The sequence below is a fragment of the Cordyceps fumosorosea genome (assembly GCF_001636725.1).
Source record: "Cordyceps fumosorosea ARSEF 2679 chromosome Unknown scaffold_20, whole genome shotgun sequence".
NCBI classification, from domain to species: Eukaryota; Fungi; Ascomycota; class Sordariomycetes; order Hypocreales; family Cordycipitaceae; genus Cordyceps; species Cordyceps fumosorosea.
In genome coordinates this window covers 357,044-374,611 of record NW_017387320.1, presented here as the reverse complement: position 1 = coordinate 374,611, position 17,568 = coordinate 357,044, and the positions used below count along the sequence as shown (strand labels likewise).

Here is a 17,568-nt window from a genome sequence, read left to right as displayed (position 1 = left end):
TTTCAAACCGCAGTGAGAAAAGGGCGGCAAGGTACTCGGCTACCTGAATGATAACTCTCTCCTTGATGTCAGGTGAGAGAGCCTTGACCAAACGTCATCGGCTGTAACTGCAGAGATCTGCGTGTAAAACTTGTCGTTAAGAGGCCATCTCTCCTGATGTGTCGTAGAAGAGGGGAATGATTACTTTGCTCATGATCATGTATTCAGCACCGACAGGGTTGGAAGCATCAACATTCCAAGCCAATACCTCTGGCACAGGCATGGAAGAATGCGAAGCGATGTATTTCCTCGTCGCAATCTAGAGTATTTCGTAGTGAGCAGTCATGTCGGTGCAAGTAAGCCTAGTTACCAAACACCTACCTCGGAGTTCATCTTGTCCCATGGAAAGGCGGGCGAGGCAACCCGAACAACAGCTTGAAGTGGCTTTCAGGGTGCGATTCGTCACCTGTCGCTATAATATCGTAAACCTACTCAACGAGTTCGAGGCCATGTTAGCTACCTGGGCGGCGTTGGACGCACTTGCAAGTTGGCAGCGACTGACCTTGTGGTAACCGCCCTGGGCTATCTTGACCAGTTTGCAAGGCACGTCGAAATGTGTCTGCACTGCCTCGCAGAGGCGCTCAGTGCTGAAGATGTGAGGCGGCCCATTCTCGCAGGGGAAGCTTGAAGCATCGACCTCCTCCTCCATGATGGTGTTAGAGAAAGCCGAAAGTGAATATACCAGATGGCTAAGCCGTTGGGTGCAAAGTTGGGGCATGAATGAATCTGCTGAACCTACGAGTGGAGAATGGGCATAAATTAGTAATAATAAGCATTCCCAGCAAGTTGTCATGCCGGCGTGTGTAACCTGAGAGGAGCCATGCAGCCGATACAGAAAGCTATTGATGCCTAATAATGCCCCAGCCCCGAGAAGAATGGTCGGTATAGTTGCCACGGATGCTGGGGATATCGGGCCTAGTCTTTTTATCTGATTGATTGACCGGATAATGGTCTAGTTGATTGGTTTGATAATTGACTTCCTATTGAAGCGAGTGGCCCTGACTGTGATAAAAGACAAGGCAGCCTAGCAGTCCCGCCAATGGGTCGCGAGACTCGTCTCTTGGATAGCAAATGGCCTTGTATTCCCTACTGTGCTACGTAAAGATGAGCAAACACCTAATCTCACATATATTCTTTAAGCCCACGGCGCACATGGCAGCCAGACATCAACTTCAGCCAACCACCGCCTCCGTTTTCCCCTACGAAATTGACCCATCAATTGTCCTCATGCTTTCCTTCCATTTCCTTGAATCCTTCACAGCCAAGGGGGGGTATCAGTTGTATTTTTTTCCGTTCTCATTTTTTTTTCATAGCCATCGAAATCCGTACGCGGGGCCTCGCTCAATCCGTCATCGGCGTCGTGGTCGACCGCTGAGCGCGGCTCCGCGCGTGCAGCGCCTGTGACTCCAGGCACTGCGACAGGATCAGGTAGACCTGCCAGACGCCCGCGTTCTTCAGCATCACGCCGAACAGCCGCAGCAGCTTCGGCACGTACCCGCCGGGCTCCACCAGCTCAAACGCCGGGTCGACGCCCGCCGCCGCCAGCTTCTCCCGGGCCTTGCGCGCGATCGCCTCCACGATGGCCCGCACCTTTTCCAGCAGCCGCACGTCGTCCTCCTCGAGAATCATGACCGCCGGCATCTGTGTGTAGTCAATGTCCCCCGCGCCGCCGTCCCCATCACCGCCGAGGATGCCCAGGTACGGACCGACGCGGTCCTGCAGCGTCGCCACCCACTCCGCGAGCACCTGCAGGCAGTCGAACGCGCAGAGCGCCGCCTGCAGCGGGAGCTCCCCGCCCCACAGGTCCGCCACGGACAGGCCGAGCCGGTCGGCCATCAGCAGCGAGTCGGCGGCGAAGAAGGACGCCTTGCGCAGGTGCTTCTCGCGCCGCGAGGTCACGCGCTCCGCCGAGTTGGGGTCGTCGCTGCTCGCGTGGAACTTGGCAAAGTCGATCGACTGCGTCTGCGGGCCGGGCGAGTCGGACACGACGGCGTCGGCCATGGTCGCGTCCGCCGGCTCGGCTCGGCTGCTCGGCTCCGTGCTCGACTCGTCGGACGAGTTCTCCACCACCTGGCTGCCCCGTGCAATCTCCTTGGCCATGCCGACCCAGTCGCGCTCCCAAAAGCGCTCCTTGGCGCTGGAAAGGTTCACAAAGAGACGGATGTACGCCAGGTCGAGAAGCGGGATGGAGTCGGCCGGTAGCGGGCCTAGCCCGTACGGATTCGGTCGCTCCACGCAGTGGCGCGGGTTGCTCGCCCACGCCATCTGCCAAGCGCGCAGGGCCGGCTCAATGTGTCGGTGCATTCGTTCCGTCTCCTCGTTCGTCCACACCTTGTTGTGGTGTCGCTGCCGCGTCTCCCAGATGTAGTTGTGGAGCGCGTAAATGAGCATCAGCATCGCAAAGGAGCTGGGGCTCATCTTGCTGCCAAATAGCCGGCCCGGGTTGGAGATCATGTCAAAGGCCCCGGACATGTTGGTAATGGCCGGCTCGCCAGTTTCCCGTTGGCTTGAGTGAAGCAGCCCGGCGAGGGCCTCGCGAAACGGCGGCGTATTGTGCGCCGCGCCGCGGACACCGCCTTTGGCGAAGAAATCCACACTCGTCTCCGCAGCCCAAAATTCTTCGTCGCAGGGTAGATCGATCATGATTTCCGAGTTCGTCAAAGCCGGCGCGTGGTTATATGCCGTTACAAGAACGCTGGACAAGAGGAACACGGCGTACAAGGTGCGCTTGCGCTCTTCCATTCGGCTCCATTCCAGCCACTGCTGATCTTGCAGGTGCTCCTTTTTGCGTTCAAAATTATCATCGTTGGCCATGTGCACGTCTTCGATGTTGGGGACGACGAGTTGTATCGGCTTCGCCAGCTGAGCACCCTGGGCAAGGCCCACCAAGCTTGAAATGTGCATCGAGGCAATATCGGTGGCGATCTTATCGGCAACATTGTGGCCATAGGACACATTCAACAGCATCGTCTGTACCAGCCAGATGGGCGTGTCAGATCCGTCGTCGCTCGGCTGCGACCCGCTCAAGGACGGAGTGCTCCTAGCCCTGCTCATTTCCTGCTTCCGACGATCTTGCAAAAACATAAACACCATTCGCTTCGACAGATCGAAAATTTCCTTGGACACTTCAAGCTCTCGCTCGTACAGGGCACCGATCATGGCAGTGGCCAGAACGAGACACCCTTTGCCGCCGGTTGAACCTTCTTCGTCTTCGTGGCCGGGCTTGGACATGTCGAAGTTGAGGGTGGGCACATGCAAAAATGGAAGATGTGGGTGGAAATGCGTCAGGTATGCTGTAACGTATCGCTGGAGATCCGCGGTTTGTGGCAGCTTCTGTTCGGTAGGCTGATTATTGGCAGGCTGCGGCGCAGTCTTGAGGACGGGTCTACGACCAAATGGCTGGGACTTGGAGAGGATATTCACGATGGCGGTCCTGGTGGCATCTGTAATGGTGGTTACGGGAGAGGCTCCGAGGTTCCCGGCAGCGATGGGGTGCGTAGGGTCCGGGCCGGAATGGAAGCTTGGGGAGCTGCTTATGTTTTGTGCGGTGCGTCCCGTTACGACGGATGGGTTCATTGAACTCTGCGAGAGATGCGGGGACAGGTAGGGGTCATTGATCTTTTGAGAAGCTGGCTGAGGTGATACAGGTGCTCCGTTTAGGAGATCCGGAAAAACCGACCCATTGATATCCATCGCAAAAGGGTTCGTCATCTGCGGCGGTCCCATGACCGAGGGCTGCCACATGGTGGAAGACCCTGCCGGGACCGGGTGATTGGAGCCGTCCACCATCACATCGCTTATGCCGCTCTGGCTCGTTGTGCTGATTGCCGAGGGGCTCGATCCGTCAATGGCGTTTTCGTTATTTTGGAATGTCATCTGGTGCTCGAAGCCGGCGACCCAGTCAAACCCTTCGTCAAACGGCTGACCAGACGACAGATCGTTGAGGTTGCCGCTGAAGGGAGACTGCTGATCGACATTCATGGACTGGGGCGAGTCGTTATAGTGGAGGGCGTTGGGATTGATGGTAGATCCATGACCGAAGAGCAGACCCTCAAAGTCATACTCGGTGCCGAAAGGGCCGACGGCCGGCGCGGTCCTGAGAGACGGGTCCAGCTCAGCGTTTGTGCCCGTGTCGAGCTTGGAGAGGCTGAGGGCCATGCCGCGCTGGCTGAGAGCGAGAGACATGCCACCAAAGTCAAAGTTGTGCAGTGGCAGGCCGACGAGCGACGGGTGTCTATTGTGGCCGCCCATGCCTCTGGCGACGGGGGCATTGGTGGAGGCCAGCATCTGCATGGCGGAACCATCAACATGACTTATAGTATTGGCTCGCGGCCTCATCTGGGCATTCCCTTGGCCGGCAGCTCCAACACTGGCGCCTGCTATGCTATTTTTGCGTCGAGCCTGGGCGGGAGTGACGCCGCTGGCAGATTCTCGGCGGTTGCGCGGGCGGGCCGAGGGGGTGGTGGTTTGGTGCAGCTTCTGCTGGTGTCGCAGAAGCAGGTCTCGGCGAGCAAAACATCGTTGGCACTCGGGACATTCAAAGGGTTTTTCTTTAGTGTGGGAGCGCTCGTGTCGCTTCAGATGCTCCAGACGTGCAAAGGACCGCTGGCAAGTTGCGCAGACGTGGGGTCGTGGCTTATCGGTTTTTGGCGCGGGAAAGGTGGGTGGTGCCGGCTTGGGGTTGACGGTAATAGTGGAAGCTGACAGTTTGGCAGCACGGTTAGCGGCGATTCATCATGAGACAGATGTAAATTATGCTGGCGAGAATTTGGAGCCTGGCGCATATGTTGCAAACGCGGGGCGCTGCGCCGAGGCGGACGGGAGAAAGGAGGGCAGCGTTGCAGCGGGAGGGATTTTTCTCTCACCAGAATCATCAGCGGCAGGCTTTGCGAGCGCGGTGGCTGCGGGTGCAGCGGCGGCAGCAGCGGGAGATGTCGAAGTCATGTTGGACGAAGAGCGAGAAGGCCTGGCTCCAGAATCGTTCATGACCATGGCCAAGCCCGGCGTTCTTAAAAAGGGGCGGCAACTACGTGCAAAGTTGTGATTGCGGTGAGCTGCACTGTTGGTTGAGCCGCCGTCGAGCTGTCGTGGGGCGAGGAAAGTTTGGTAGGTCGAGGGAGGGGCTTTTAGTCAATGTAGAGAGGAAGACAGCGGGCAGGAGTGTCGATGGTGGGGGACAAAAGCGCTGATTATGGAGGGGCGATAAGACGGCGCGAGGACGGGCTGCGGTTGGCGGCGGGTTGGCGGCGGGTTGGTGGGAGCGACAGTTATACGCGACAAGGGGGAGCTGGGCTGCTCGAATTGCAGCCTGGGCGGGAGAAAGGAGAGAAAACGTCGCTCGTAAACAGCACGGGCCCGCCAAGTTGAAGCAATTGCTGCTCAGGGAGGGAAGAAGAAGAAGTCGTGGGAACGATGAGAAAGGTGAGGGAAGAAAGAAAGGTTTATTTAGCGCTGTGACGGGTTGGCGGTGGATGAGATGGGGAAAGGTTAGTGGCGGCCAGGCGGCGAGCGAAGCGTAGTGCGAATTCGCACTGTACTATCTTCGGGGCCTTTTGCAGCACACACTTGGCGGGCTTGTTAGGTCACTGGTTCAGCCTCTGAACCACCTCGGTACGAGTTGTACTATTTATGTACCTTACCTGCCTATTTGGGTGCTTGTGTACTTTTGCTGGTGGCCTGATTGCGAAACTTGTAGCTTTAGTAGACACCAGCTACCTTGGTACCTTAGTAGTAATAAGGCAACGGCCCCTGGAAGAAGCTTCGACGGGCTGGGGGTAAACGGTGGCTGGCGCTTGTCGCCATCTCATACCCAAGACGAGAAGAGCATTTGATACGAAGTACGGTTCCGGTCGAGAGCAAGGACAGGATGAACCCGGTCGATCTGCTGGATCGCTTTGTCTTGAAGGCCGTGGGCCATGCATGTGTACTTTTTCCTTTTCCCTTTCTCTTTTTTCCAAGGCCTTCCAGACATGTCTCGAGCGGCGCGCAACGCCGTTGCATCGCACCAACAGCACAGGCGTTGGACACAGTGAATGCTACGCTCCTGCGCACGGTGCCCTGGCAGCGTCATTCGCGAGCCCATTTCCGTTGGCGTCGGCGCAGAAGCAGCTGTGTGAGCCACAGTGGATAATGTCAAGACTGATTTAAATTATAACACGGCTGGCTACCAATAATAACACCAGAACTGCCTATGGAGTACTCGGTACACTCTCGCTCGCATCTGCAGGTTCGCAGGCGTGGAGCTTGAGCCTGAGCTAATGCGATGCGGCGCCCGTGATCCAGCCGGCCTTGCTTGCTGGGTACGTTAACCAACGGACGGACCCAACAAGTCGCTCTGCCACGCACCACGTCGCTAGCATGAGAGGGAAGCGGGAAGTGTCTATCATCAGTACAAACCTCACCTAGATGCTGGCAGATTTCCCATAGTCAGCCTGCTTACGTTTTCCGTCTCTCCCGTGCCAGAAAATAGGCGTCCTTGATGCAGGTGTTGCATTCCTTCTCCAGGGGGCTTTTCCCACCTGTTTTGCAGGCCCAGAACTCTCCAATAACGCCAGGGTCTCGTTGCCCTCCAGCGTTGCACTCGCTGCAAGCCTCTCTGCAAGGCCCCTGTACGCCCCATGTAACCATGATGCATGTTGCCAATGTTCTAGCGATTTATTGCTGTAGACTTGATGCAGTCTGCATGGCTCATTTTGATACAGTACAGTGTCTGTCGGGAGGTTATTGACGCAGTTGTCTGCCTATCAATGTAGAGACAGATATGCACATAGCATGCCCTTCCGCTTCCATCTACTCGGCCATCCTTCCGCCTCAGCCTCTATCCAGTACGCGGGCATATCCCATGTCTCATCCCGGCCTGCAGATACATGTGCCAGCTAAAACACTGGCGTATCGGCATTGGGGCTTGCCGCAGCCTTCTCGCTGGCTGCTTCTGCATAGGTGGGCGTCGCTACATACACTGTGCAAGACACTACAGACATTTGCCCGCCCGCGATGATATCAGCGGCAATCTTTGGGAATGGTGATTTTGCGTGATGGAAAATAGATCAGCATCGAACGAGTCGCCGGGTTCGAAAAAAAAAGGAAACGGTCGAACTGAACCATCGCTGGCTACTCCGGTGCTGCCACCCCGTCCGTTGTCCCATCACTCACAGCTCCGGGGATGGCTCACTCCTCCGTACCTGTTATCTACAGCTACAGCCTACCTATATCACTACCAGTATGCGTATCCACGCCTACCTACAATGCAGATTGAGTTTTGCATGCACCTTCAAGATTTATCCGTGTGGACAGGGACTGTTTCAGGACTCCCCACCGGTCCGCCAACAAACTTGGCGATGAGGAGCGGCATTGCCATCCATCCATGGCAGGCAGACTTGCGGAATCGCCAATGCCGCAGACCGCGTCCACCTGTCCACTTGTCCACTGTGGCCTCACACGCCATGTAAGCAGACCACAATTTGCGCATTCCGCGGAAGCAAACCGGACCTTATTCATAGAGCTCCAAGTGTAGCGGGCGTCGTATCTCGTTGTTTCTCTGTATTGACGGTGCAAGACGCCGTTCCGAGATGAAACCGAGATGGCTGTTTGCTTCGGTTGTCGCCGGCGCAGTTCGACAGGCACTACCACTGCCACTGTTACCTGCCAACGCCAACGCCAGCGCCAACATGCACTGCGAACACCCGATGTTACGCAACGCTGTCAAAATCTTCTTTTCTCGTCATCATCCGCCTGGCTGGCCATCCCAAAGGTGCGGCTCGCCAGCCCCCGTCGCATTTGCAGTCTTGTCCATCTCGAAGCTCGAACACTCACAAGCCTTGACTCCTTCTTCATCCTTCAAGCTGCCAGCTGTTGAATGTACATCGCCCAGCCGCAGGCCAGGCAGGCTGCTATATCACGCCTGTTACACCCCCCGCTGACAACTGTGGCACAGTGTCGGCGTGATTTCTAATGTAACTAAGACGAATAACGGTATTCTGACTACCATTTTGACCCATCATCCGAATCGAACGGGCAAGCATCGGTTCTCGCCGATGAGATGATTGTGCAGATCATCACAGGCTAAAACGCGCGCAACACAGCGCCGAGCCATTATCAGTAGCAAGTTACAAGGCTCTGAGTTTTTCCCGTCAGCAAAGCTCGGCAGACAAAGCGTGGCAAACCGTCGCTGGTTCTCAATCGTGGCCAGCCTGCCTCATCAGTTGATCGACAATACGCCGAACGCTAGCAAAACCGAATACATGAAGACAATGAAGCCAGCCAGACTCATCTACGAAATACTAGATGGTGAACCGAATTCTAGGCCTACACCAGCTGACCATCGCGTCCTGTCTGTCCGCCACAGCTGCGTCAACCCATGCCTAGCGGCTCCCTCGTGTTTAACCTGGTCGATCGATTTTGGTCAGCACAGTTTATTCTTGCAGGGTCGTTGACCGCCAAGCGTGCTCTAATTGATCCGTCAATGGCACCGACCTTGGGCTTCTGGAGGCTAGTTCTGCAACTGGACCCATACCCACCAACCAGACTCATCCATAATCGCACAGTGTGCACAGTGCTCCTCGTCGAATCCGGCTATTTGATTGCGCCTCCCAGTCCTCTCCATAGTTAGCATCTAGCCAAATGGCAGGCTACGACGTCTAGGTCGTCCGAAGCCGTACCTAGATTATCTTTGTCCATGGGTCGAGATGGTGGGAAAGTTAAGGGTATCCGTCGCCTGCAGCGAGCGACTGTGACCGAATCGTAGCTCTTTCTGCAGAGAAGGAGCTTTGCAACAAATGCATAGTTCCAATTCACGGTTTTGTCGTATCCTTTTCCCATCTAACCATTCCGCCACGTACCTCCCCCACAGTCGTTTCACAAATGACTGTAGTCAGCCTCAAACTCGATCAAGTTTCAATCCCTGAAAGTTGGTCGTGCTACTTGGCCAACTACATAGCTCTGTTCGACACCAGCTCTAATAGTGCCTTCCTGGCTATTCAAACTCATTTTACGCCGCTGCTAGAAGACACCGCGCTCTTTCCCCATTCAATTGCTCGCGGATGATTCTAGCGAATCGGCGAATTACCAAGACTGATGACGCCGAACATAAGACGTCTCGGCAACGCTGGAAACGCTGCATCTTGTGGCCTCTAACCACCGCCACGCCTACAGTGGGTGTGCCACGGTATAATGACAAGGAGGCTCTTCGGCCGCCCTTGTTGAATACAACCGGTTCTGCGCGCATTGACCCAATCTGAACACGGCAATCATCAATGCCCCGTGCCCCGTCTCAACCCCAGGCTTTCCCCGGATCATGAGTGGGACTGTACCCAAGGGTCAGATGCAAGCAGATTACAGGCATGCCCAAGGGGGCTGGAAGTACTCCTATTTTAACAAGAGAATACTTTCATCGTCTTTTGTTCTGGCGGCTTCGGGACTCCGGTCTGCTTCTGCGGGCCAATGAGGTCTGTCGGTTGCTCGTGGGTAGACACAGGCATTAGAGTTTACTGTGGTCCATCCGCCATCAGCTGGACAGGTCAGCGAGTCGTCATTGAAAACCAGCAGTGCCTGTGTCGGTTATGCGCTGTCCGACTTCAACCCACAGCCCTCTCTACGTACTTCGGGAGACGAGAGATGGCATGTGATGAGACGTCAAATGTCCGCGGAAGACGGTCAATGCCGATCGGTTTTGTTGGGGCAGTCGCCAGTCGCAGTATAACGAACACATAGAACGGCATGTAGCACCTCCGTGCCGACCGGTAGTGATATGCAATCTGCACCGACATGGAGAAGCGATGGTCAGCAATCGGATATTGGGGAAGCCTTGCGGGAGTCTTATTTGCCAGCATCACGCCTTTACTAATTACACCGGCATCATGGGAATGCCCCGAATTCTCATTGTCTCTATTCGGGGCGTCACGCTCACCACAGCCAAGCAATCCTCCCCATGAGCAGATACGTGCCGGCAGGCTCATTTTAGACTTTCACGACCAGAGTAATTACTATTTGCATATTTGCAATCCTTCTCTTACAGCCGTTGGAAGAACAAAACGCTGGGCTGGCTGCTGCTGCTCCAACGAGGCCCACACGCCACCACGCAACCCACTGTGGCGGCCGATATTCATAACACAAGTCGTCCACGGCAATACCCAGTCAATACTTTCTTTGTCCAGTCAGCTTCATTGCCGGGGGCAGCGTCTACACCACATTGTACTGTACACACACACACGCACAATGCCAGGGTCCCCAAGTACCAGGCCGTCAGGGATGTACTCGGTCGTCATTCCTTCGAAGCCCGAACACCGCAACGGTTTGGTTGGTCTGGTGCTGCCACGCCACCCCGCCAATGATTTGCAGAAAGTAGCCTGACAAACCACTTTATTTTACCCAGCATGGCGTGGGCGAAAGGCAAACTTGGGCCGCGGCGGCGGGCTTTCCAGTGCAGATTGCAAATGCACACCCAATTACAAGCAGTGCCGATGAAGCTTGCGCCCTCCAATGAAACCGGAAGCCGCCGCCTGATGTTGCTTTACTGCACCACCACCTTCCGGGGATACATTCCCGCTGACTGATACGCAACACTTTCTCATGATTGTGGTGGGGTGAAATGATTAGAAGGCGGTTCTGATTATTTCTCGAGGGTAGGAAGGAACGATGATCGAGTACGTGACCTATCAGCAATACATCTAGTTATGCCATGCAGAGCAGAGGCCGCTTTGCGCGCCGTGCCGATACTTCGCAGGATTCAAGGGCTATAAGTGGACTCCCTGGCCTTAACTACCACGCATTCTTGCAGACGCCAAACGAAGTTGCAGACACTTTGATAGGCCAGGGACTTGCCTTGCATCAACTCTCCCTGTTCCGGGGGTCAGCTGCCTGCTTAAGGCCCCGGTCAGCCATCCCATATCGGCATATCAATCCTTCGCAGCTCCGGCCTTCTTCTCCAAGACTATGGGCAATGCAGGGATTCCGAAGCATGCGACGGCTTGCCTCTTTTGTTCCCTTGCCGGTTTGGTTTTGCTATATACTGCTCCCCGGGTATTTTCAAGCACCGCCATTCCCAGCCAGCTTCAAGCGGGTAGACCCGGATGTGTCCGTATTCGAAGCTGTCGTACCATTAAGCGCCCGCCTCGGGCCCGCCCAAGTATGCTGGCTGACGGTTTTATCACCAGAGCGTCACCAGCCAGTCAAAGCCAAATCAAACCCAGCTTTGTTTTTGTTTTTTTTCTGTATCCTCCAGACCTGAAACGCTGAAAGGAAAAAGGGAGTTGCTTTGTTGCTGCAGATGATTTTCATCTAGTTTGCTCGCTGACGTAGATTTGCGAAACCGGTTTTTGGGACTCACCATGTTGTCTGCAAGCCACGCGCCATGGTGCACAACTTGATTGGCAGTGGTGATGCTGATGATGTAGTCAAGCCATACAACTTGTGCTTGCGCACCCTTGCTACTACTGTTGTAATACTCACCAAGCGTCAAACTCGTCTTCGATTTCATCGTCAAGGTAAGACAAGTTGCCCTTTCATGCATACACGGCCTGACTTGATGCAGCACTAATCGAAACCATCCAAGTTAAAGATACGCACATTGCAGGTGATCGTGCAGTACACGACAGTAGTTATCATAATGTCTATCGCGGCCACCAGCATTCTCTCTCTCTTGCTGCATCTCCTCGCCCTCCGCGCCACCGCCTCCGCCGTCACCATCACCGTCACCGCCGCGCCCACCATCCCCTCCGAGGAGCCGTCCTACTCGAAGCGGTACATGTTCACCTCGGCCGTGCTCAACAGCACCAACACGTACCGGCGGCAGCATGCTGCTGCAGCGCTCGGCTGGAACGTGACGCTCGCCGCCTTTGCGCGCACCTACCTCGACGCCGCGCACAGCGACAACTGCTCGTTCGAGCACTCGGGCGGGCCGTACGGCGAGAACATCGCCATCGGCTACACCAACGCCACCGCCGCGGTGGCGGCCTGGGGCGACGAGCGCCGCGAGTACAACTTTGCGCGGCCCGGCTTCGACCACGTCACGGGGCACTTCACCCAGCTCGTCTGGCGCGACACGACGACGGTCGGCTGCGAGCGCGTGCTGTGCGGCGCGCGCGGCTGGTTCGTCGCATGCGAGTACTGGCCGCCGGGCAACGTGCAGGGGCATTTCGGCGACGAAGTCCAAAGGCAGGTCGAGAATGGTGCGAGGAGCAGAGGTAGTAGCTTGGGAGCCGCGGTGCTGGCGCTCGCGGCGGTGGTGTGGCAGGTATGGGCGTAAAGAAGCAATTTAAAAGGGCACTAACATAAGAAGGAGGCATGGTATCTATATATAAAATGAAATATTTGTATTTATATAAAACGGGGTATATACATGTATACTACGAGTTGCTCGTGCTCGGCGCTGCCTGGCCGCCCGCCCTCAGAATCTCCCGCTCGACCTCGTCGCCGAATCTCTTCGTCGTACCCTTGCCGCCCATATCCGGCGTCATGACCACCGGATCAGAGCGTGCCAGCACCGCCTCGATGGCGCGGAGCAGCGCCGCCGCCGCCTCCTCGTGCCCGAGGTGCTCCAGCATCATCTGCCCTGCCCAGATCATGCCCACCGGGTTCGCCACGCCGCGGCCCGCAATGTCCGGCGCGCTGCCGTGCACCGGCTCGAACAGGCTCGGGAACTCACCCGTCGGGTTGATGTTCGCCGAGGGCGCGATGCCGATGGTGCCCGCGCACGCCGGGCCCAGGTCCGACAGGATGTCGCCGAAGAGGTTGCTGGCCACGATGACGTCGAACGCGTCCGGGCGCTGCACCATGTGCGCCGCCAGGATGTCGATGTGGTACTTGTCCACGCTTACCTCCGGGAACCCCTTCGCCATCTCCGCGACGCGCGCGTCCCAGTAAGGCATGGTGATGGAGATGCCGTTGCTCTTGGTCGCGCTGGTGAGGTGGCGCCTCGGCCGGCGGCTCGCGAGCTCGAACGCGTAGCGCGCGATGCGGTCGACGCCGACGCGCGTCATGATGGTCTCCTGGACGACGAGCTCGCGGTCGGTGCCGGCGAACATGGTGCCGCCGACGGAGCTGTACTCGCCCTCGGTGTTCTCGCGGACGACGAGGAAGTCGACGTCGCCGGGGCTGCGGCCGGCGAGCGGGCTGGGCACGCCGGGCATGAGCCGGCAGGGGCGCAGGTTGACGTACTGGTCGAGCTCGCGCCGGAAGCGCAGAAGGCTGCCCCAGAGGGAGACGTCGTCGGAAACGACGGCGGGGAGGCCGACGGCGCCAAAGTAGATGGCGTCGAAGCGCTGCAGGGTGGCCTTCCAGTCGGCGGGGAGCATGGTGCCGTGGGTTTGGTAGTAGGCGCAGCTGGCAAAGTCGAACCACTCAAACTCGAAGGCGATGTTGAACACTTTGCCGATGGCCTCGAGGCAGCGGACGCCTGCCGGCATGACCTCGGTGCCGATGCCGTCGCCGGGGATGACGGCGATCTTGAGAGCTTTGGCGGCCATAACTGGGAAGAGTTGGTAGAGATGTTTGTATGGTGTAGGAGAAGAGTGATAGTTTGAAGAATGAGTACTTGCTTCGGGCAGGACTGCGACTTATATGTCCTGCATGACGAGGTGGGGTGGCGGTTGAAAGATGAACCGACAGCTCACAGAGGCTTTTTCGGCAGAGCGCGCGGCACTGAGGCTCCGTGATTAATGCTGACAAGGTGGTCGAAATAATAATAAAGTATTCTTTGCCGAATTTAGAGAGTCTATGATAACAGTGTTGATGTAGTCATGCTGTAGACGGCGCAACACACCGAGAGTAGATATCGAAGTCATCTCGGTGTACATGGTATTGACTTAAGCTCTCTCCACTCTATCGCTTCTATTCTTCAACGAAAAAGTCAATAATCTTTGAGGCCAAAAGATCAGGAATTTGCTCCGGGATGTAATGTCCCGAGTCCACGCTGTGCCCGTCCACTACGACGCCCTCCTCCGTCACCGCCCGCCACTCCTTGATCGCGTCAAAGCACTCCTCGATCACCCCGTGCTTCCCCCAGAACACCCTCAGCGGGCACCTAATCAGCCTCCCCTCCGCGATGTCCGCCCGCGCCTCCTCCAGGTCCAGCGTCGCGCTCGCCCTGTAGTCCTGGCACATGGCGTGCAGCGTCTCCTCGTCCGCCAGCCCTCCCACGTACGACTCGAACGCCGCCTCATCAAAGACCTGCGCGCCCTGCGCCTGCCGCGCCCCCATGAACCTCTGCGCGAACTCGCGGGGCTTGGCCGCGACCAGCGTCTCCGGCAGCGGCGCCGGCTGGATCAGGAAGAACCAGTGAAAGTACGCGGTGGCAAAGGCCAGCCCGGTCTGGGCGTACATGGCCAGCGTCGGGCAGATGTCGAGCAGCATCACGCGCTGGACGCGCGCGGGGTGGTCGACGCAGAGCTTGTGGGCGACGCGCGCGCCGCGGTCGTGCGCGCACACGGAGAAGCGGCGGTCGCCGTCGGGGCCGAGGACGGCGTCCATGACGGCGATGCAGTCGCGGGCCATGGCGCTCTTGGCGTAGGCGGCGAGCGAGGAAGGCTTGGAGGAGGCCCCGTAGCCGCGGAGGTCGATGATGACGAGGTTGTACCGGCCAGCGAGGAGGCCGGCTACCCGGGACCAGATCCGGTGGTTCTGCGGGAAGCCGTGGAGCAGGAGGAGCGTGGGCAGCGACGGGATGGGTGGGTCAGTTTTGAGGCCGTAGATGGAGACGACCCCAGGTGAAGTCTCCGTTTGAACGGTGAAGGGGGTGAGTCCGGGAAACATGGTCCAAAATGGTAATGGTAAGCTAGTAAGTTGGGGAGGGAGTCGTTGCAGAAGCACCCTACAAGGGGCCAGGCCACGCCTCTTTATCATGTTAGTTATAACAGTAGTTGCAGTCTTCGATCAAGTGGGGTCACTAGGGATTGGTTTGAATTAGCTGTGTCAACATGCCTGCTGATCACCGGACGAATGAGTGCATGCCCAGTGAGCAAGTTCCCCGCGGCTCCAAGTTTTGGCGCCGCCACCCAAAGAGGGAAAGAGGGAGTTGAGCCGACGTCGGCTGAAATATTAACCGAATGCATCCGCCCATGCAAGTCGGCCAAACATCTTCAACTACTCAATCAACTGCCTGGTCTTCGGAGACGGCTTATGCGGATCTTCGCATATGAATTAACCCTGTACCGCCTTGCTAAAGCCCCTCAACAATTTTGGGCGATGCCCGCCTGGGCGGAGTCGACATGCCAGCGAAAGTGCGCGGTCGAGCTGCGTGCAATCAGTGTCGCTCACGGAAGCAAAAGGTACGGCCAGCTTGAGCCCGACGGGTAACCCCCCTGAGATAGTCTATGCACATACTAACATGTTTCCTTCTAGTGTGACGAAGAGAGGTGAGTTCTTAACTACATGCCGTCAGCCCGTCGGCCTAATGATGTGGACAGGCCGATCTGCTCCCGCTGCCGGGACTTGAAGAAGCCATGCCAGTGGCCGGGACTGCGGAAACGGTAAGCCTTGACCTATCCCATCTCGCCGTCCTGAAAACAAGGATGATGCTAAACAGCACAAGCGGCCCGGCCAAGGGCTACGCCGAAGCCCTGGAACACAGGCTGCGAGAGACGGAGCGCGCGCTGCTGCAGATCGTCTCGGCCGTGGACGGCGCAACCATGGCATCCGCCTTCCGAAGCAGCACACAAGTGGCCGCCCTGCCCGACGCCAAGGCAGCAGACAAGGCCGAGATGGCCGCGTACTGGGAGCGGTTCCCCCTCTCTACGCCCCGGGATGTGATGAACTGGGCACAAGACTTTCAGCGTCTTCGAGCGGCTGCGGCGGTGGGTGTCACCCAGCCAGCAGGAACGCAGGAGGATCCGGCTAGAACGGCCGCGCGCCTTGCCCGGCCATTGCATGCTCACGATGCGGCGATGGCGCTGGGAGCCTCGTCCGGCGAGCGCGTTGCTAATCCTGCCCAAAGATCTGCCACCGATGTCCGACATCATCTCTTACCAGGAGCGTCCCCAGACTCGGACGCCCAAGAGGGCGCTTTTGACATGCCGGAGGAGTTCAAGGAGCAGTATCTCTGGTAGCACATAGAAATGGATGTTGGTATGAGCTGTCTCCTGGTCTGTGCAGTGTGTGCCTTGTGACCCGAGTCTGTGCTGTCGGCAACTTGCATCAAAGTGCCAAATACAGCTCAGCTCCATGATTATGGTGCTGACGCTGACGGTCGTCATCCTATCAATACGAATGTCCTCATCCATCAGCCTGTCCAGGTGGAGTCCAGCGCGCCGGCGCCCTGCTGGTCGCTCAGCCGCCCGCGAATGCCGTCAAACGTCGGCGGCACGCCCGCCTCGTTGTCACGTCAGGTCAGCTCCGCGAGCGGCGCCAGCCTGGCGAACGAGCTGTGCTGCGGCTAGTCCCTGGCCCGCGGCGGCCGTACACTCTATTTAATATCTACTTACCCCTTTATGCAACCAACAGATAGCACCCACGTTGTGTAGGGTGCGGCTGCGCGTAATGACTGCGGAATCCGGCTGGATTATTGTTAGAAAGTAAAGACACAACAAGTTATGGTTGAATACTATGGATACGTTACAGTGGCTGCCTTGGCACTCTGAATAGGCTGCGGAGGATTATTCTTCCAGCGCCACTTAGCCTATAGGTACAGCCACACTTGGATGAGGCTCAATCCGAGTTGGCACTTCACTTCATCAATGCATGTGAAGAAAACAGAGCCAGAGATGTCGTGGTCCTGTAGCGACCTTGAAGTCTTATAGAAATACGCAGTATGGGAAGTACATCGCCGGATAGCCAAGGCGACAATCCGTCGCCGCGCCCGAGAATCAAGCAGTGGGCAACCAAGACTAGAACAGGCTGCCTCGGCTGCCGGTAAGTGACCACTCTGCTCAGGGGTGTCCGCATTGCCGTCCGCAGAGGACAGACACCCTGGATGGACTCCGACGACATGCTCATTTCTGTGCCAGAGTGAGACGCGTGCGATGCGACGAGCAGAGACCAAAGTGCAAGAGCTGCGCAAAGCGGAACGTCGCGTGCCACTATGAAAGGCATTCGCAGGAGATTATTGCTACGAAGGAGACGTTTCCAAAGCGGAGAGAGTGGATTAGATTCGAGCCTCTTCCGCTGTCGGCTCACTATGCAGTCAACCAAGATGGCGCATGGCAGGGACAACTGACAACCACCCAGTCCGTCCGTCCAGACGACCACAAGCTGGCCAAGCACCGCCAGGAACGTTTACACCTCGACAATTTTGCCGTCTTCACTGGCCCTGAATTGTGGTACGCCACGACCGAATCACAACAAGTTCCTCCGTTGTTGATTCCTCAAGGATGGGCCGTGATAGAAGCCGTCGCATACAGTAGGTCACCTCCTAGGCTACCAAGACACTTGTTGATGCGCTTTCCATTGCCCGTGGCAGCGACCTTTTCGGATCCATCAGCCAGGTTGCTAATTCCAGGCTGAAAATTAGGAAACAAAGTAGTCAAAAGCGACAATGCGGAGTTGGCGGTTGCAAGCAGCAGCCACAACGTGGCCCAGCAGCCTCAGCCGTTTGACCCCTAC

General features: G+C 57.1%; 5 protein-coding genes across 5 annotated transcripts; 2 read left to right on the top strand and 3 right to left on the bottom strand.

Annotated features, from left to right (window-relative positions):
• Positions 1 to 1,380: 1,380 nt before the first annotated feature.
• On the bottom strand, positions 1,381 to 5,025 carry ISF_07193 (Zinc finger domain-containing protein, C2H2-type/integrase; the record flags this gene model as incomplete). The annotated part of the gene is made up of 2 exons (XM_018850796.1): positions 1,381 to 4,739; positions 4,905 to 5,025. 2 exons carry the CDS (start codon positions 5,023 to 5,025, stop codon positions 1,381 to 1,383), a joined length of 3,480 nt encoding a protein of 1,159 aa, XP_018702074.1.
• A 6,616-nt stretch (positions 5,026 to 11,641) lies between these two features.
• On the top strand, positions 11,642 to 12,280 carry ISF_07192 (Allergen V5/Tpx-1-related protein; the record flags this gene model as incomplete). Its single annotated transcript, XM_018850795.1, has 1 exon — positions 11,642 to 12,280. One exon carries the CDS (start codon positions 11,642 to 11,644, stop codon positions 12,278 to 12,280), a length of 639 nt encoding a protein of 212 aa, XP_018702073.1.
• A 100-nt stretch (positions 12,281 to 12,380) lies between these two features.
• On the bottom strand, positions 12,381 to 13,499 carry ISF_07191 (tartrate dehydrogenase; the record flags this gene model as incomplete). The annotated part of the gene is made up of 1 exon (XM_018850794.1): positions 12,381 to 13,499. The coding sequence occupies one exon, from the start codon at positions 13,497 to 13,499 to the stop codon at positions 12,381 to 12,383; it is 1,119 nt and encodes a 372-aa protein (XP_018702072.1).
• A 364-nt stretch (positions 13,500 to 13,863) lies between these two features.
• Positions 13,864 to 14,784, bottom strand: ISF_07190 (Epoxide hydrolase-like protein; the record flags this gene model as incomplete). Its single annotated transcript, XM_018850793.1, has 1 exon — positions 13,864 to 14,784. One exon carries the CDS (start codon positions 14,782 to 14,784, stop codon positions 13,864 to 13,866), a length of 921 nt encoding a protein of 306 aa, XP_018702071.1.
• A 455-nt stretch (positions 14,785 to 15,239) lies between these two features.
• Positions 15,240 to 16,076, top strand: ISF_07189 (Zn(2)-C6 fungal-type DNA-binding domain protein; the record flags this gene model as incomplete). Its single annotated transcript, XM_018850792.1, has 4 exons — positions 15,240 to 15,299; positions 15,373 to 15,386; positions 15,438 to 15,500; positions 15,563 to 16,076. 4 exons carry the CDS (start codon positions 15,240 to 15,242, stop codon positions 16,074 to 16,076), a joined length of 651 nt encoding a protein of 216 aa, XP_018702070.1.
• Between the last annotated feature and the right edge of the window lie 1,492 nt (positions 16,077 to 17,568).